General features: G+C 34.3%; 1 protein-coding gene across 2 annotated transcripts in view; it reads left to right on the forward strand.

Annotated features, from left to right (window-relative positions):
- Ncam2 (neural cell adhesion molecule 2) overlaps positions 1–21,424 on the forward strand; it is a 419,526-nt gene that overhangs the window by 295,596 nt on the left and 102,506 nt on the right. For both annotated transcript variants that reach the window (XM_021209390.2, XM_021209391.2), the window contains exon 10: positions 17,626–17,813. In XM_021209390.2, the coding sequence (XP_021065049.1) occupies positions 17,626–17,813 (188 nt within the window). The remainder of the gene's footprint in view (positions 1–17,625; positions 17,814–21,424) is intronic.

Consider the following 21,424-nt stretch of genomic DNA (forward strand, 5'->3'; position numbering starts at 1 on the left):
ACTTAGAACCACCCTATAGTCTATTTGTAATATAGGATAAAATAGCTCACATTCTGTCTTACTTAGGGCTGTTATTGCTGAGACAAAGAGCATGGCCAAAAACCAAGTTATGGAAGCAAGTATTTACTTGCCTTATACGACCAGATTATATCCATCATTGAAGGATGTCAGGGCATGAAATTGAGTAGGGTTGGGACTTGGAAGCAGAAGTCAAGGAGGGGTGTAGCTTTGTGTTTTGCTTCCCAGAGCTTTCTTGGGCTGCTTTGTTATAGATTCCAGGACTACCAGCCCTAGGATTAAACCAACCACAAAAGGCTTGGTTCTCCCTCATTTATCACTAGAATCATGCCTCATGGGGACATGTCCTCAACTGACGTTCTTTCTGCTGGGATGACTCTAGCTCTCCTCAATTTGACACATAAAACCAGCCAATGCCCATGCTCTAGAGCTTGGGGCAGGAGAATCACCATAAAGCTTAGACTACTTCAAACAATTCAAATTCAAAAAAGCTTGGACTACATAAAAGAATCTAGCTAATTTTGATAAGGTTGTTTATACAACTACGGAAGATACAAGGTTGCTAATTTCTAATAAATATATACATGTGCACCTGCTGTCATAGCAAAATAGAATAAAATCGAATAATAAAATAACAACTTTAGCAATGTAATCACCTTAATGTAAAACAAAGTTCACAAAACACAGTACAGAGTGATTCATAAACAATGAACAACTGAAATCAATCAAAATTTGATAGGATGTTGTAACAAAGATCTATACTAATAAACTTTTTAGTACTTAAGAGGCCATGAATGTCTTAATTGTCTACTCACTCTTACAGTACATATGTCTGACATTGTTTTATATACACCTTCGCATCAAGAGCTGCTGTTAAAGATTATGAAAAATTTGAACATCACAAAGTGTAACAAGAAGTTACCACAAAGGTCTTTTCACCTATCCTAAACATCTACAATGTAACCGTGCCAAGAGGCAGCTCAAAGACTCAATCCAGTTCTAATTTGAAACCTGCCATTTACTACAATAGCACTGAACTAAGAGCCTTAAATGATTACCAGTTTTTTTTTTTTTTTTTCCCGTCAAACCCCTTTGTGTTTTAACTTAAGCCTATTTCTTGGCATTCTGCCTTTTCATTTGCTATGTTTCAAAGGTGTCACCTTACTCTGAAGTCAGAGTTGAACTAAAGCTCTTGTTCAAAAAACAGAGGAGATAGCAGGTTTGTGGTATGTGTTTTAAGGCAGTACTCCCCAGTTATATGGTGTGTCTGATGCCTATTGGGATGTCATTAAGTTCTGTGACTAGTTCTTACTCATTATATACTAATTAGACTTAATTATTTTGTGATGAACTTAGTTTAACAGTTACTTGGTACAGTGAGAAATATTGACTCTTCATGATTTTCATTTTGAGTCCTCTTCATTTGATTTATAACTCATGTTTGATATAAGAACAATTATAAATACACTTTTTCTGGCACTATCTATGTAGGGAGTAATATCTGGTATGTTCTGAATTTAGATGGACGTAAATAATCTTATAACTCAGATTCTGTCTGATCTCATATTTTTTTATTTTTCATATTTTATTAATTGACATTTATTTATTGACTATTTGCTTAAAAGTGAACATTCTTTTTCTATAATAGTGACTCTAATGCAGTTATCAGTAGAATCTATAAGAAAAAATAGACAATATAGGTATTCAGCATCAAAGTCTAAAAACTTTCAGTAAATACTTAGAAACGAAAAATTTCTTTGTCATAGCATGTAGTTAATATCTGTGATTAAATTGTTTATCTTATGACCCCAACTTTTATAATCACTCAAATTCATTTAACAATGAAACTTTAATGAGGATTATTCATTTGCATATGTAAATTTATTATCCTGAACATAACCTAGCTTACATATGCTTCTTTTCAAGAAGAAAACTAATAAAATGTAAAGTATATATCTTCCTTTAAAAGGCCTCAGATCATTTCCAAAAAAAGAATGGTGGAATCTTTCATTGCTTAGCTGTAGTTTTTTGTTTTGATTTGTTTTTTTGTTTGTTCGGTTTTTCCCTAAGATTACATGTACTTCCCATGAAAATGTGAAAAGCCACATTCTATGTGGTTTATGTGCCAACAGTTATTCTAATTTTATGATAATTTTCCCTTTTCTGGCAGGTATTATTTGATTCAACCCCAAATTTCTTAAAGTATGTTTCAAAGCATCTGGTGATGTATAGTTTTTAGGAATTTAAAGAAATAGCTAATGCTTGAAATGTCAAACTTTAAAAACTAACAAATTTCATACATGATAATAAAATCGGGCTTTATAAATAACTCCTGATTTAACATTCTTTCTTAATATTTGTCTAATATCCATCAATACTGAACCTTGTTTGAACCTTCTTGTTGGGATCCTGGAATTGCCTCACAAAACACACAAACTCCGATCTTAGTCAGAGAGAAATATTTATTAAGCATATGCCCAGGACTGGTCAACCAATGCCATGGTCCAGACTCAGGAACTGAATCCTGACCCAGAGCTAAAATCCTACAGGGTTTTTAAACCCCAAACATCTGTGTTAAGTTATTTCACCAATGAGGATTTGGGCATGGGATTTCCTTTGGAACATGTTTTTGTTGTATATTTTTCCTGTTTCCATTGGTTCAACTGTGACAGGGGACTTGCCAACCAGGATGTCAGTTACCCACATACATGACTGCTTCTGTCAAGTAGGATTTCAGTGTCAAGGGAGGTCTTGGGAACTTAAACTCTACTTAACCGCTACACAAAATGGAAGTATTATTCCAAATAGTATCTTATTTTGGTGCAGGTGTCTATCTCTGTTAGGGTCTATCCCAGGGGCATCTCATCCCACAAAAGCTTATACACAGGTACAGGAAATGATGTTGGGTTATTGGTTGGGGTCCAAGTTTATTTTATGTAACTATATAAAACAGTTCTATTTACTTTTATCATGATTGGTTTCTGAGGGCACAGAACAGAACAGAATATGTAATCAATCTTGGCATTAGAACATTTCCTAGTAACAGAAGAAACATATGAGAAACTTTCCTCATATTAGCAGGCTAACCAGGTAACTGTTTCCTAGGCCTTAACATTTTATCCATGCTTTAACACTTTCCCTGAGCCGTTAATACCTTGAAATTTGGTTCATCTGTTCTCAATAGAACTTTGGTTGTCTTTGTCATCCTAGGATTATTCTAATTTCCTTTGTGTTGCTATTATTAAACATTCTGTCCAAAAACAACCTAAAAGAGGAAACAATTCATTTGGCTTATAATTTGAGGTTCATCACTAATGGAACTCAAAGAAGGAATGCTAATCCATAGGGGAAACATTCCTGGCCATCCTGATGAAAGACTGGTGCTTAGCTAGCTAGCTCTCTTGTACAGCTAAGGATGGAGCTGCCCACAATTGTGGATTCTTCTGTTGAAATTAATAACTAAAACAAAACCAAAATCCAAAAGACAATGTTACTACAGGGCATTCGGGTTGGGCAATTTTTCATTCATGGATTTCCTCACAAACAACTCTGGCATTCTTCAAATTGATAATTAGAGCTGAGATAGCAATGATAATAGTAAAATATTGTAACTGAGCAAACTATGTACTTCTCAGAAAGTTCTAGGGGCTAGAATTATGGAAGAATTGACAGGATGGTCAGGTTTCTGATGAGTGTTGTACTCCTGATTGCTATGTACTCTCCACCTTTCCTTGGTGCATAGATAAACACAAATCATACATTTCTTTGTCTTTTACAAAGGCAATGGTCTTATCAAAAATTTCTTCTATCATTACCCTCATCATAAAGCAATTGATTCTCCAATTGATTCTACTTGCAAAGGACATTGAAGAAAAAATGTTTAACATATAATTTTGAATGACACACTCAAGTTTATACCATTTCTGTCTACTTCCTTACTTCCTTACAAGGAAGCCTTCTTCTGGATATTATGACAGCAGATTTTTAGGCCCCTATTTCCACTGAGGCCGTGTCTCAGCTTTCACTGTCCTCTCAACACATAGTAAATCAAAACAATGATGTATCAAGGTTTTGTGAAATGTGATGGCTAATCCATTCCTCACTGGTTAAACTTCCTAATGATAGAGTAATAATAAAATCATATTTATGAACTACAACTAGGGCAAATGAAACTTAAATAAGAGTGGCATGTCTCTAGAAATGTTAGACAATAGGGATATATGTTATTTACTTTGCTTTTGTTGTGATTAAATTGCTTGAACATCTTGGAACATGGGGCCAGAAATATTTCACTAGTCAGAGGTAGTTGATATCTATTGTAAAGTAGTGTTTACCACATATCGAAAGAACACTGTACACATGACCTCACAGTCTTTCAGAACTACATAACAAGACCTGCATAAAGCTTGAGGTATTCAAGATCATAGCTTTGAAAAGGAAGGAGTTCATAAATTCCCATTTCTTGCTAAGGATCTATTGGCAATTGATGGTTGCTGGGGTAGGAGATTCAGTTTTCTTCAAGGCAATAGTGGTTGAGGGGTCACCCATGATCCAGTAGATGGTACTACACCCATGCACAAGCAATACTAAGTAGAATCAATAAGTTTAAACCCAGAGTACAGGGAATAAGGAAGACTCAGAGCGAGGGCAGGACAGTGAGCTTGAATCGCAAATCATGTTTGGAGATTACTATTTTGCTCTTAGGTATCAAACTTCTTGAATAATTATCACATACATATAAAAAGAAGCATAAGATATGGTAGGTTCGATGTGGCCTATAAACAAATCTACTTTAAAAAAAAGATTCAGTAACTTTGTTTAAAGTAACTAAATTAGCAAATATTATTCTTCTGTATTTCCATTTTGTATAGCTATTTTCCTCAACATGCTTTTGTAACAATAAAAGCAGTATTACTGAGGCTCTTCACGTGTACAATGTGATTGAGAGTGATATTGTACAATATCTAACATTACTTTAGGAATAGTATAGAATACTTAATGAAATCATAACTAGGTATATGAGACAGAATATGTCCATGTACAGAAAGGGCAAGAAACTATTAAAAATGAAATATGTACACTATTTTAATGAAAGAGAAACCAAGGACCCCATATTTGCCAAGGGTATGTGAAGGACCTCCATTTATATATCAGCACTTCCAAAATAAAAACAAAAATATTAAAATCAATAAAATATTATTTGTTTTATATTTGAAAATAAAGTTTGTTTTTCTCCTTGGACCGGCTTAAATGTTTTTCTACAACTAAAAGAATAATTATTAGTGTGATTAGACAGGTATTATGAAAAGCTATTATAAGCCTTTAATATTTTCTTTCCATTATTTATATACAACATAAAATGATCTACTTGTTTCATTAAATATAAGGCAAGTATTCTCTGTATTTATTTTCTTACCACAGTCAAAATTTATGTTTTATAACTACTTTTCTGAGTAGTTTAAAAATATTTTATACAATGAGAGATTATTATATAGAAATGTTACACTTCATGTTAACAAATCAAAAGAGAAATTCATTTTAATATAGGAAATTTGTTGTAAAACAATTACTGAAAAAGCTCTAGTAATTAAGATGCTGTTACTCACTCTATTCATTTTAACATTCACTAATTCCTACATGCAGGAAGCAGAGACAGGCAGATCACTATAAGCTTACAGATGCAAGCCCAGCCTACATAAGAATCTTTAGGTCATCCAGGTCTGCACAGGAAGACCGGTTTTGGGGGCAGGGATATTTGTTACTTAGAAAAGAACTTGTTTATGGCTGTAACTGTGTTATTTGTTTTTCTTTTGCTTTGATAAAATGAAAGAAGTGCTTATTTAGAAGATATGGCTTGTGAAACATAGGAGTTCTTCATGGTTAGCAGGCATAAGCAAGTGTCAGGTAGGAAAGTATGAATAGCAAGATAAAAGATCACTTCTTGAACCTGGAACTGGAATTTGCACAAGACTATAAACTCTCAAATCCCACCTATAGCTGTGTACTTCTTTCAACAAGGCTGAATATCCTCCTCGAACAGTGTTACCAGCTGGGGACAAATGGTCAAGCACCTGAGCCTACAGGGTCATGATTCTCATTCATGGCCCATTACACTATGAGCCATGTGTAGGATCATTGTGATATCATAATGTAAAATGAATGTGATCAAATTTTAAGTGTCTCTGTGTGTGGTACATAGCATTTTTGACACTGTCTGAAAGTCCAAAATCTCTTCTGAAAATCAGAAAAATATCTTAATTGTGACATCTTGTAAATTCAATAAGCAAAAATACTTTTTTTTCTAAAATTATAGAATAAAATTTCCAAGCACAATCCGGAAACACTGAGCCAAAGAAAAATGGAGACCTAGAGGAGCTAAAACAAAATCTTTTTATACCCATTAGCAATGTAAAGGGGAAATACATGGCTCTGCCCCTAAAGCTTTGCTGCCTGACACATAGTTCTATGTGGTCAAGGCTGTGTAAGGTTAAAAACAAACAAACAAACAAGATGGTCAGAACAAACATTCATTCTCCATTGTGGTAGATTCAGTGCTTGTGTGTTTGTGTGTGTGTGTGTGTGTGTGTGTGTGTGTGTGTGTCCATCCTTGACAGATATCCCACAGCTGTGACATCTCCAGCATCTCAAGATCAAAATCTAAATCAGTGTTCCCTTTCCAGAAATAACTTCTTATAGTCTTGCAGTGGATCTCTACCACTATTAGCTGGCCTTAACTGTTTTATGAAACCATACAGGAAGATTCTGTCCTTCATTCTTGAACCTTTAATACCACCAAAAACAGTACCACTTAAACAAATAATTCTGTGTTTGCCTGCCAAATATGGATGGGCCCTAGACCCCTTAGATGATATCAGCCCCAGCTTTCTTATGCTGAAGAATTCTGGGCACTAGGATACTCTTCTTGTTATCCCCATGTAGAGCAGTAGGTTAACCTCACTAACAGCTGCAGTGCCTCTTTTAGTGTAAACCTTGAATGCAGTGTTAAGCATTCCACTGCTTTTTTTTTCTCTTTAATCAGCAAATTTTGTATTTTTTCTGCTGCATTTAGTGTATTTCACTGTAGGCCACCATAAGAGTTATTAGTAATAACCATTCCACAGATTTGGTGTTATACTATCCTGAATGTTCCTCTGCCAAAGAAGTTAGTCCTCTACTCATTTTTAAAGATTCTGTTAAATTTTCTTTTATGTTTCTCAATATTTTGCCCCTATGCATGTATATCCACCAGATGCATTTCAGATGTCTGTGGATATGACTCAAGTGAATTAAATCCACTGAACCCAGTGTTACATATCGTTGTGAGCTACATTGGGAACAAACCTGCAAGAGGATACATGATGCAATTGTTATTAACTCTTAAGCTGTCTCTTCATCCCCTTAGTCCCTAATTATTATTATTTTAATTTAGCATCAGACAAACACTCAGGACAAAATGAGCAGTTGTTTTTTGTCAAAAAAACTTATTCCACATTGCTCCAAAAACCAACATACTCATAAACTTCATAGGAACAACCAAATATTAGGCGCTAACTTCTGTATTAGTTACATTGCTGTTGCTTTGACAAATTATTATGACTTAAAGTCACTTATGGGGGAAAAAAGAGTTCATTTGAAGCTTTTGATACTGGAGTAAAAATGGTGTGGAGGCTCAGCAGCAATCTTTATGTGAGATGGCAGGATTGGAGGCTGAGGGTCACATTTTTATCTATGAGCACAGAGAAGTGAAATCAATGATGTGGGGAAAGGCTATAAACTCCCAACCTCCTCTGCCCCTATCAGTGTCATACACGTATGTGGTACCTCCTCAAACAATAGGGGCCAAATTTTCAAATACCCGAGTCTTCTTCGTTGATATCACTTTTCTATTTGAAGAACCATGCATCCCTTGGTAAATAACACTTTACATAAGATATTTATATGTATAATTGTAGCTAATCATAAGATGTTTGAAAAATGTTATAGATATTTATGAAAAATTTCATAAAATAAAGCCTTAGTTACCTTCTACATGAAATAACAACCTCTGGAACACGTATTTTATTGATGTTTTAAGTATTGTAATCTGAGAAAATCAGATAGGGTCAAGATTATATTAAAAGCAGAGTGATTCCTCTTATAGTCAAAATATTCTCTGACTAGTCACAATTATATCATTAACAAAAATAAAATTAGAGAGAAATCCAGAGTCTGCTTTTTCAAAAAAGCCACATATAAAAGTATTCTTTATTGCATCTGATTTTTAGGACTTGACTTGTGTGTAATCTCATAAAATATTATGAGATTTATGCATACATTGGCTGTTTAAATTCATTTATGAAAATATGCATTTGGTGTTATGGCATTAAGCACACATCTAATTTAGTATTCCACTCAGCAAGTAGAATTCCCATGGTACCTGAACTGAATTCAGCTAATTGCCATAGCTGATTCTTCATACGTCTCAACATATAGTAGACCTGGATCTATGAAATCATTTATTGAATTAGCCTCAAAATGTGCCAAAAGATATATTAGCTTTTACTCCCATGATAGTTTTCAGTGAATAAATCAAGTGAGGAAATTCAGAGGGATGAGAAGACTCAATGTGCTTCAGGAAATTTTTGAAATGCAGTTAATTCTTCACTAATTAAGGGGGCTAACTTCTTCACAAAATAAGTAATGAGTCCAAGGAAGAAAATGTACTAGCATGAAAATCATTTTAGATTGCCGTGCAAAATGTTTTGTGTTTAGACTGTGAACCAAATATGCCTTGTCTTGAGTTTATTGAGTTTTGATTTATTTAATTTTTAATTACTGAACAACTCTTATCTGTCAAATATAGATTCAGATACTGTAAAGAAAAGAACATTGTCTTTACTTCAGAAACTTGTGTCTTAATTAGGGGAATAAAAGTCACCACAAGCTGCTGAAATACTGAACACTCTGACAAATGTTCTCAACTGGTTTCATTATTGAGTGGGTATCATAGAGCATATGTGTGCAAAGTGATAAAGCTATAAGATTACTAGGCATTCAGCCCTATGGAATTTCCCTTATAAATATGTCAGTTGTTAACCAGAATGCCTTCAAAGTTGTTATGAATTCTTGGCCATCTGGGACAAAATGGCTGTGAGGCAGCAATAGACAAATAACACCCAGCAGAGAGGGTGAAGAATCTTTGCACAGAAGAATGTTTACACAGAAATTTGTAAATTCATAAGACTTTGGCATTTAAGGGTTGTGAGTTGCTGATTTTATATAGTTGCAAGGAATATTGTAACTTTTCTTGCTAGACACAGACAGGTTATGAAGTTACTAAGAGATTTCTAAGATAAAGCAGAGTTTACGAGCTAGAGAGGAAAAAAAAAAAGGATAAAAATGCCTCCTGACCTGGAATGGGTTGAAGGGAGACACACAGGTATGGCTTTAAACATTTATCGTTTCTGGACATTCTAGCTCTCTAACTCTACTGAATGCTTGTTGATAACTCGTAAAAGGTCCTAAAAACCTTCTTGTTCATTCTGAAGATTAAAAACTAATGGTTTAGTTCATTTACACAAGTAGCCTAAGAGCAGAGGATTAAGTAATGAAGCCTTTGTTCTATCTCTGAGGGAACTGAGGCTCTCATGCCAAGCCTGCTAGTTGGAAGTCACAGAAAGAGAAAGGGACACTTTCAAAAGTGATTTTAATCTTTACTTCTACATTATCTGCTTTCTCTCAAGAAGGTTTTCTTTCTTTTTTTTTAATGAAAGTTCTCTAAGAAGGTTCTTCTCTAAAAAGTTCTTCTTTGATTCTCTTTAAAAAGTCCTCTCTCAGCCAGCCAGCTGTGGCACATGCCTTTAATCCCAGCTGTTGGGAAGCAGAGGAAGGCGGATTTCTGAGTAACAGACCAGCCTGGTATACAAAGTGAGTTCCAGGACAGCCAGGGCTACACAGAAAAACTGTCTCGAAAAACAAAACAAAACAAAGCAAAAAGAAAGAAAGAAAATGAAAAAAATTCCTCTCGCTCTCTTTGTCTTTAGCACTTACACATCTTTCAGAATACATGATCATATAGTTAAAACAAAAAACAAAAAACTTCACAAGTTTACACATGAATTCAAAGCATAACTTGACTAAGAAGTTTACAACACACTATGTTTACATGCACACTATGTTTACATACATTAAGAGTAATTATTTGACTAAACATTCATTATTCAACAGGTTCATGGAGAGTTAAAAGCCATAAGTTTTGTGACTGTTATTAATGAAGCTTTGTATAAATAAACCCAGTCAATATTTTATCTTATGTCCTTGCATCTATATGAAATCCTTAGTTCTGTTTTTATGGCCTTTGGATAATTGTATTACAACCTCTTGGAATATGCTCTAATTTGTAGATGTCTGTTTGCTAACATCAGAAGCAATTTACTCCTGACACTTGAAGACTGACAGAGTTCTCATTGCGGCTTTGACTATCAAAAAGGACTTAAGAGCAGTACTATTATAAAAGAACTAAATAATTACTAATATAATTTTAGGAATTCTTATAGCATCATCATTAATAATTAAGAAATCATCTATTTGTCTATATAGCAAGACAATATATCTTTGTTTTTCTGCAGAGAGCTGCTCAAAGGGGTGGGTTAATACCTAGTGTATAGGACAACATTTGAAATGTAAATAAAGAAAATATCTAATAAAAATACCATATATAAAAAATAATAAAAATACCTAGTATACACACACACACATATATATATATATATATATATATATATATATATATATGCATAGATACCAGGTATAAATATATATACTGGGTATTTTATTATATATATAATTTGTAGTAGCAAAAATATTTTAATAGCAAGAATATTTTCTCAGATATCTCTTTGGCCTTGAAAATCTGTCATTAACATTACAGTCTCCATGTTGGAACCATCTCAGGAAGATTACCTGCTAGTTTTCAGCTTCTCCTTAATGGTTCCTGGCATACCATGTTTAGAATTTTTATGGATTTTTGTTTAAATAGTGAAGTATTTTGTAAAGGCTCTCAAAATGACAACAAAATAAAAAAGGAATTGCTTCTATTATTTATGATATTAAAATTTTACCTTTAGACATTTCTCTTGTTACCGTTCTATTTCTATGAAGAAATGTTACAGCAAAGGCAACTTAGAAGAGGAGGCACTTAACTGGGGTCTTGCTTATAGTTTCAAAGGGATAGAGCATGGCTATCATGACAAGGAGCATGGAAGCTGGCAGGTAGACATTGCACTGGAACATTACGCGAGAGATATTACGTTCTGCACGTATTGGGTAGAAAGAATAAGACTGAGGCTGGTATAGACATTGAAAGCTTAAAGAACATATTTAGTCACAAACCAGGATTAAGAAGTTGAAACTTCTTAATCCTTCCTAAACACTTCTACAATCTAGGGACAAAACATTCAAATATATGAGCTTATAAGGGGCTGATTCTCATTCAAACCATTATAGTAAGAAACATCATAATTCCATCTCACTAAGTAAGGTGAAGAGAAAGGAAAGAATTCATTGCAGTATGCAAATGCTTTGGGAGTTCATATGTCAGACTTGGTGTCATAAATTTTCTTCAAGAAAGACAAAGTATTATATTCTTAACATGATTTCTAAAGCATATTTATTGTTAACTTTTAAACTTTTCTTAATTTTTAATGTATTCCCCCCTTTCTCTGTGTGTGTGTGAATGTGTGTGTGTGTGTGTGTGTCTATGGTGTATATGAAAACCTCTAACAACTAGAAAACAGTGTCAGATCCTTGGGTTTGTAGGTGAATTTGCAATAACTAATGTGGGCACTCAGCAATTTCTGGAAGAATAGCAGGCATGCTTAACTGCTGAGACAGCTCTTTCCCTTAAATATTTTTTGTAATTTCAGTTATTAAGTGACTATTAGATATTAGTATAGTCAATTCTTATATTACTATTCACGACTTAATGGAAATTAGGTCAAATATTTAGTATTTCAGCTCCCACTTCCCTTGACATTTTTTTCTTATCAGCATTGTCTGGAGGCAGAAATAAGATGCAGGTCAGCCTTTAGGGGAAAAAAAAATCACATCCAGACAATTTCAGGGCAAGAGGAGAAATGCAAAGAGAAAGGGAAGCTTGCCTCAAGCAAATAATTGAGTCAGCAAATAGAAGAAGGAAAATGAACAGCAACACCTGTGAGGTGGGGGAAGTTAAGGGAGAGGCTATTATTATCAGGAAGTTTTTGGTGTCAATCTGAATGCAAAACTTTTGCTGATTTCTAATAAGGTCTGGGTTGAAGAGCAGGTCATGTTTTGTGAATAGGAACATTTAAGAATGGGAAATTATAAACAAATTAGATACTGATATATGAGACTATTTGGGTGGGGTGACCGGTAAAATTCAATGAGAAATTCAATAAAAATCATTCACATAAGAATATCTTGAATGTCCTAGCTCAGCTTTCTATCTACATACATGCATTAATTTAAATAAGTTTGACTTAGAGCTCAGAGCTCACTGCATCTTAACAGTAGTTAGGAAAAAAAATCACAGTTACTAGATTTTTAAAGACGCCAATCCCGGTTGTGTAAGGACATGCTTCTTATCCCAGTATTTGGAAAGCTTAGGAACAATCTTTAATAGATAGAGGCTAGCCTGAACTTTCTAGATTGTACCAGTGCTAACAGCTGACTTGTGAAAAAAAAAAGGAAGAAAGAAAAGAAGAAATATAGGAAGAAAGGAAAAAGGGGAAGGAAGGACAGAAGGAAGGAAGGAAGGAAGGAAGGAAGGAAGGAAGGAAGGAAGGAAGGAAGGAAGGAAGGCAGGAAGGAAGGAAGGAAGGAAGGAAAGAAGGAAGAAAGGAAGGGAGGAAGGAAGGAAAGAACAAAGAAAGGAAGAAAGGAAGAAAGGAAGAAAGGTGAAAGGAAGGGAAAGAAACTAATATTTCTGGTACTTGCTGTTTTGATATTTAATTTTATAATTGTATATTATATTCAGAAATTCAAATGTTATTATTGACCATTAAAATTTAAAATTTTTTTACCTAATTTAGATTATATATAATTACAATGCTCTTCACCCTTTAATGCCTCCAAATCCTTTTGTATGCCCTCCTCTGCTTTCTTCAAATTCACATTATATCATTTTTCTTTAATTGTTGTTACGTATCTTTATGCATATACTTATATTCTTTTTCAAAATTATTTTACTAGATATTTTCTTCATTTACATTTCAAATGCTATCCTGAATGACCTCTATACCCTCCCCCGCACCCTGCTCCCCTGCCCACTCACTCCCACTTCTTGGCCCTGACATTCCCCTGTATGGGGCATATAAAGTTTTATATATATTTGTATGTTGTCACTTATATACATGTTTACAGGATTTACCACTTGGTATTGAATAACCAATTGGTATGTTCTTCCATAATTTAGTAATCTTAAGGCAATATTATTTCTGATAAGAACCATTATAATATTTCCCTTTACAAATTCTATGTATTCCCTACTTTAACTTGCAAAAAGGCAATAGTTGTCTTTTATATTTTCCAATGATTTGCCATTTACAGAAAGACCTAATTCCCTATTTTTATATATGTTCTGATCACATATATCCTTTATTATAGAAACCATGGATTTTAGGGCATTTTTGAAGTGGTTTAACTAGATCAATACAATTAAAATAAAATTAATATTTTATGGATTTTTTTGTTAATTTGTGTTTTGAGACAGGGTTTCTCTATTTGTACTTGGCTGTCTTAGAATTCACTCGGTAGATGAGGGTGGCTTCAAACTCTGAGATCTGCTTGCCTCTACCTCCCAAGATTAAAGACATGTACCATCGCCATCAAGCAAAGCAAACCTATTCAATTAATAGACATTCTAGGTTCTTCTTGCTTTGTACATTTATGTCTTAGTTAAGGTTTCCATTGCTGTGAAGAGACACCATGACCAACGCAATTCTTATAAAGGAAAGCATTATATTGAGGTTGGCTTACAATTTCAAAGGTTCAGTCTGTTATCATCACAGCAGGAAGCATAAGAGCATGCAAGTAAACATAGTGCTGGAGGAGCTGAGAGTTCTCCATTCTGATCTGCAGGTAGCAGGAGATTGTGAGTTACTTGATGTGAGGCTTGGGCATACGTGACCTCAAAACCCACATCCATAGTGACATGCTTCCACCAAGAAAGAAGGCCACATCTCCTTATAGTACCACTCACTATGACAAACATTCAAACACAAGAGTCTGGGGGGGGGGGTCATTCCTATCAAACTACAACCATTTATAAGTAATTATGTGATCTGTTTGTGTGGATAAGATTTTTCTTTTAATGAATACAACTGGAATATATTTTTAGAAATTTAGAACTATACAATAAATTATTCTAAAGTATTTTTTTACAGAGTTTGTATTGCTTCAACAAAATATTCTGACCAGAAGCAACCTAGAGATGAGATTTTTGTGAAGCTACTAAACTATATGTGTTCCACATTTCTACCATCCACTTATCAGTTGAAGAGATCTTAAGTTGTTTTTATTTCCTCGCACTTCTGAATAGCTTAGCACGGCTGAGTATCTATGGTATACAGTGTTGACCCCTTTGGATACATGCCAAGGAGAGATACAGGGCAAATGGTAGGTTTATATGTAGCCTGTCAGTAGTTTTCCACACAGAAATCCTGAGTGGCTGAACCTGTTTGCAGTCACACTAACATTTGTGTGTGTGTGTTTGTGTGTGTGTGTGTGTGAGTTCCTCTTTCTTCCTTCCTCTCTAGTACTTGACAGGTGTTTAGTTAATCATATAAATTCTGACCAGTGTACAATACATTTCAGTACTGTATTAATACACCCCAAATTAGATATAACCATATGTATGCATACGTATATGCATATACATGCATATGAGAATACAGAGCCCCAAATCAAAAGAAATGTCAGCAAATTGTTTTAATAATGACATTAATAATATTCATTTATTGGAAAAATGACGATGTTTGTAATAAATTGTACTGAAAACATAAAAGGACACATGCAGAACAATTATAAATTCCAAAATAAATCTAGATTTGAAAGGACTTCTGTAATCATGAACATTTTAATGCTGAATATTTGCTATTGGTGTGCATAGAGCAAGACGTACCAACAATAAGTCATGAATGGAAGAAATTTTTCAAGGCCCCTAACTCTTACTGTTAGTATATTGTCTGGGATAGGTTCCGATTGAGGGATAGTCATGGTCTCCAGGTTTGTATACACTACTGAGTTCATCCAGTTCCAGGCTATTGCTTTACACTATTTATTTCACCAACGTTCCTCAAAGAAAAATGAATAGTCATGAATATGAGAAATAAATCTGTGAGGAAGAGTACAGTCAGGAGATGCAAGAGTATGTCAAAAAGAGTAGTCAGGATATTTTATATATTAGTGTGAGAAACTGTCAAAGCACAAATTTAACAATTAGTTGCAAAATGACTAAAGACCTAAATATAAGAACTGAAGCTGTCAAGTTATGAGAAACGGAGAACACTTTGTCACTGAGATACTACATGCAGTGTGAGAAAGGGAGAGGGCAAACAGATGAGACTACAAATATCAAAAAGACTTCCACACAATGTAAAATAACAGAGTGGAGATCAACTACTGATCTGGAGAAAATCTGAGAAAATAACATATCAATGAGAAAAACCAATAATGCACGAGGAGCAAACAAAAATATTTAATAGAAAATATGACAGTAAGCTGATTTTCAAATTGGCAGTGGAGTTAAATAATATACTTATTTATTCATTTATTTATTTACTTATCTTTAATCTTGATTTTTTTTTTCAGTTCAGTTGTTATCCCCATCATGGTCTGTCCTCCCTCAGTTCCTCCTCCCATTCCTCCTCCCTCCTGTCTCCTTGAGGATGTTCCCTACCCAGTCCCTCTGGTTTCCCCACTCCCCGGGGCCTCAAATCTCTTCAGGGTTTAGTGTATCTTCTCTCACCACCAAGGCCAGACCAGGCAGTCCTCTGCTGTATATTTGTCAGGGGTATCATATCAGCTAGTGTATGCTGCCTGTTTGGTGGCTCAGTGTTTGACCGAGGTCCCTGACTTCAGGCCATTGGTTGGGTGTAAGTATCTGCCTTTGTCTCAGTCAGCTAAGGACAGCCATGCTAGGCTCCTGTCTGTAAGCACACTATAGCATCTGTAATAGTGTCAGGCTTCAGAGCCTCTCCTTGAGGTGGGTCCCTTAAAATTTGCATGCTCACCATAACTTGGGAAAGTGTAAATTCAAACCTCAAAAAATATTCGTGCCACCTCAGTGTGAGTAGAGAGTATCAAGTTTTCACATCCTTGTAAGTTTGATATGAAAGCCATAAAGAGGGGCTGCTGAGATGGCTCAGTGGTTAAGAGCACTGGCTGCTCGTCAAAAGGTCCTGAGTTCAATTCCCAGCAACCACATGGTGTCTTACAACTATCTGTAATGGTGTCTGATGCCGTCTTCTGGTGGGTCTGAAGACAGCTACAGTGTACAAATCTTAAAAAAAAATCTTTAAAATAAAAATTAAAGAAAAGAAGGTGCTGTGGAAACAGTCAGGAGGTTAAACACACATATGTACCCTAATACCAGAGAAAAATGGGATAGAGCAGTTCCAGTATTGTATATATATAAAAAGAAAGGGAAACCAGTATTGAGAAATGACTTCTCCCAAGTTCTTTCTCAATTTACAGAAACAAACTTCATAGGGCCAAGAGATGGAAGCAATCTGTTTAACTGACTTACGAATGAAGCCCAGTAAATGCATGAATGGATAAATTTCTTTCTTTTTGGCCAATATATATATATAGAGAATGTATATTAAGTGTAATAAGCATGCTCAGAATGCAATACTATACATTCTTGTATATAAATACTAAAGTATTTTAAGTTAATATATTTATTTTATTGGAACTGGTATTAGAGTAGTGTCATTAAAATTAATATAGGATGGTTAGAAAAAGACTGAATAATCTTGTTTTGAAAACTAAGACTTCTCACATGCTACACAATACTTGTAGAAAATTGAGACTAGCAAAATATTGAATACTGATAAATCAGTGATTTTCATTAAATAATATTTTAAAATTTCATTCTAAGTTCTACATCGTGGAGTCTTCCAGAAATACTATTTATTCTTTAATTCTAACCAATCAATAGTCAGAACATTATCATTAAGTTTAGTTCTAAATATTTTTTCTTATTTTAACACTTTACCTCTTTTTATTTGAAATATCTAAATATCCAAATGCCATATGTTTTCATGAGCTTCAATTTCATATAAAAATTACAAAATTAGAAATGTTATGAATTCTTTTAAAGTATTTTATTTATTTATGTTGCCGAATACCTGTCTGTATGTTACATTGCTTGTGGAGAGTATGGAATTTCATGGAACTGAAATGGCAAAAGGTTTGTGGGTGCCTGGAATCACCCATGGCCTCAGAAAGAAGTCATTACACTTATCCACTGAGCCATATCTCCATCTCCTATTATGAAGGCTTTATGTGGGCAAGGAATAATTACTAATATTTGTACTAATGAAACAGTGATATTATAATGTCTACTTGTATATTATTGTTTTACAGATGCTCCTAAGTTTGTTTCAAATCAGACAATGTATTACTCTTGGGAAGGAAATCCAATCAATATAAGTTGTGATGTGAGAGCAAACCCACCTGCGTCAATCCACTGGAGAAGAGAGAAACTGCTCTTACCAGCTAAGAATACGACTCATTTAAAAACTCACAGTGTAGGGAGAAAGATGATACTCGAGGTATGCTCTTACTTAAACGTCAATAATGATATTTGGGGCAGATATTATGAGAGAATAGAATTAAATTTCTATAACAAAACATTGAAATATTCATATAAATTATATATTTACTTTTTAAAATTTGTGTTGGCATAACATTCTATTCGAGTGATCTGTCTTCATATAGCTGGAAATATTCATGAATTCACATTTTGAAAGTGAAGTATGATTATGTCAAAAAGAATAGGGAGCCGATATAATACTTTAGGATTTAAAAGTCGAATAATTAACTTTAATGCTGATAACGGCATTGATTATTTGTTTATAATTGTTATTCTTTGGCTGACATATAAAAGCTATCATAGGTTAATAGTGTGTAATTCTAGAATATGTTCTTAAATAAAGCACTTTGGGGGGTATATCAATGATTATGTGTATATTGGAAATATTAATTTTTCACTTAATATCTGATAATATACTTTTGGTTATTTCACCTTATATTTTGTGAAGCTTTTTAAATCTTCCACTTGTTTAGTTTATTATTTTTCTAACCTCATCACTAAATTTTAGAAAGAGCAACTTAACATAAGATTGATTTTTGGTGCAGTGTTCCAGACTGTTCAGTAGTAGTAGTAGTTTAGCAATATACACTTGGACAGAGCATTACAAGGTGTGACTAGGTAGTGGAGAAGTCTGCGTCTATCAGATGAGAAGCAGAAAGCACGAGGCTGTGCAGGATGGCCTTTACATTTTTTTCCCCCCAATTTCTTTTGTCCTGGTCTTAGCCAATAAAATAGTGCAGCCCAGAATAAGAATCCTCTCAAGAAACATACTCATAGGGACACCCACAGAGATATTGTTAGTCAAAACCAAACATCACACTGAATTTCTTGTAAAACCATTGTTTGGGGCTGGAGAGGTGGCTTAGCAGCGAAGCACAGTGACTACTCTTCCAGCGGTCCTGAGTTCAATTCCCAGCAACCACATGGTGGCTCCCAATCATCTGTAAAGAGATCTGATGCCCTCTTCTGGTCTATCTGAAGACAGCTACAGTTCACACACACACACAGACATATGTATACATATGAAAAAGAAACAACATTGTTTGATAAAAGGTCCATATTGCTTTCTATGAAGACTTGGTTAATTCTTTCTTTCTTGTTTCCTGATTTGTTTTCTTCACTTTTTTCCCCCATTGGTATCTCTCTATTTCCCATTTCTTTCAATCTGAACTCTGTTAGGTGATTTCTTTCTTTTTTTTTTTTTTAATCATAACATTATAAACTAATTGTCATGAACTTGTAAAACCTAGGCTTCTTGGTTGCTTTGTTGAATACATGGAACACTGTATGAATTCAGGCTTTTATTTATTGTTAAGTCTTCAATTCAACATCCAGCCAGTTTTCTCATTCCTAAACTGAGCCTTTTGAGAATGTTTCCAGAGGAAATGTCTTTTTATAAACTATTAATTTATAAAACAAACAAAAATTCTGCTGGAGTCACAATACTTGCTACGGTTATACTGCATCTATGTTGTATTGATGCCTCAAACACCTCTTCCCTTTTCAATATGCTAAAGTCTTTCTCACATGACTGTGGGATAAGAAAAAAGTCTTGCTAGTATATTTATAATAGAATGAAATTTGCCTGGTTTATTAAAAGTCATATGTGAAGATAATGAGCTTCTAAGTCATCCCAGGAACTTCAAAAGGAGTTAAATAGGAGCACTAAACTGTTAAATTTATGAACTTTCTTTAGATGGACAACTGACTAGAAATGGATGACACTGCTTTCTCCTTGTTCAGAACAATCATCTTCAATAGACCTCAAAATTGTTCTCTATTCAAATAGTCTCCCATTACCATAAGATCATTTCTTCTCTCTTTTAGGATGAAGTTGGAATTAATGGTCATTTCTTGTTATTAGCATAGTCTCTCTTTAAACAGTTACTGGAAGTGAAAATTATATTATGACTATCATCAAATATCTTTGAATAATTGTGACTGAAGAATTCCTGCACATTAGAATTATACAGAGTTAGCCCCAACTTTTACCAGTTAGTGACCAGAATGTTAACTATAGATTTTAATCTGAAACTGCAGTCACATTTTTTTCCTAAACAAACAGGAAATGCATCCAAGGTAATTATTATAGATTTATACATTCAGTTTATAGCATTTACACAAGGCATTCTTTTCATGCAAAATATATTTTGTGAAAAATTAAAATCATGCAGATCTGGAGATAAACATTGAATTCAAAACCAGGCCTAGTGGCTTACTTATATTCTCAGCACATCCGAGCCAGAGACAAGGGTATTTCAGTAAGTTCAAAGACAGCCTGAGTGAGCTTCAAGGGAATTGGAGGTTAGCATGGAATACAGAATGAGACCAAGCCAGAAAAAACAAAATCAAAAAAACAGACCAAGCCAGAAAAAACAAATCAAAACAAAAACTAGTAAAGGAGAAAACAATGTAGAACCTATTTTTAGTAGCATCATTCTGTTTTCAACTTTACAGTTGCTTTGAGCTTACTTCAACTCCAAGATATATTTTTTACATGCTTTGCTTATCAAAAGATATATAATTTTGCCATTGAATGCATGCATCCAAATAAAGACGTTGATCAAGTTAATGAAATGATAGAGCTTGAATCACTTCAACTTTGAATGGCCAGCTTTGTCTTTTTTACTTTTCCCAATTTTTATTAGGTATTGACTTCATTTACATTTTAAATGCTATCCCCAAAGTCCCCTATACCCTCCCCCCTCCCCTACCCACACACTCCCCCTTCTTGGCCCTGGCCTTCCCCTGTGCTGGGGCATATAATGTTTGCAAGACCAAGGGGCCTCTCTTCCCAATGATGGCCGACTAGGCCATCTTCTGCTACATATGCAGCTAGAGACACGAGCTCTGGGGGTGCTGGTTAGTTCATATTGTTGTTCCACCTACAGGGTTGCATCCCCCTTCAGCTCCTTGGGTACTTTCTCTAGCTCCTCTATTGGGGGCCCTGTGTTCCATCCAATATCTGACTGTGAGCATTCACTTCTGTGTTTGCTAGGCACTGGCATAGCCTCACAAGAGACAGCTATATCAGGGTCCCTTCAGCAGAATCTTGCTGGTGTATGCAATAGTGGATTTGTCTTTAAAAATGTTAGCATTATACAGCCTGAGCAGGTGGCATTTATGCATTTAGAAATATAACTTAATTGTAGATTTTAATCTATGAAACTGTGGTCAGAGCTTTTCCTAAACAAACAGAAAATGGAACTGAGGTAATTACTATAGATTTAAAAATTCTGCTTATAGCATTTTCACAAGTCATTGTTTTCTTGGAAAATATATTTCATGAAAAAATTAAAATCATGCAGATCTGGAGATAAACATTGAATTCTAAACACATATGCATGTGCAAAGAATTAAAGAGAAAACAAGCCATGATTTGAAAGACAGAAAGAAGACTTTATGGGTATGTTTGTAGAGGGCAAAAAAAAAAAAAAGGAAAAATTATGCAAAAATAAAATAATTAAAGTGTCAAATAATAATAGTTATAAAATATGTATGCATTATGTATGAATGTTGGCTGGATAAAAAGTTCTATGATGAATCATGAAAAATAATTGAACAAGTATA

This window comes from Mus pahari, chromosome 12, assembly GCF_900095145.1.
Source record: "Mus pahari chromosome 12, PAHARI_EIJ_v1.1, whole genome shotgun sequence".
NCBI classification, from domain to species: Eukaryota; Metazoa; Chordata; class Mammalia; order Rodentia; family Muridae; genus Mus; species Mus pahari.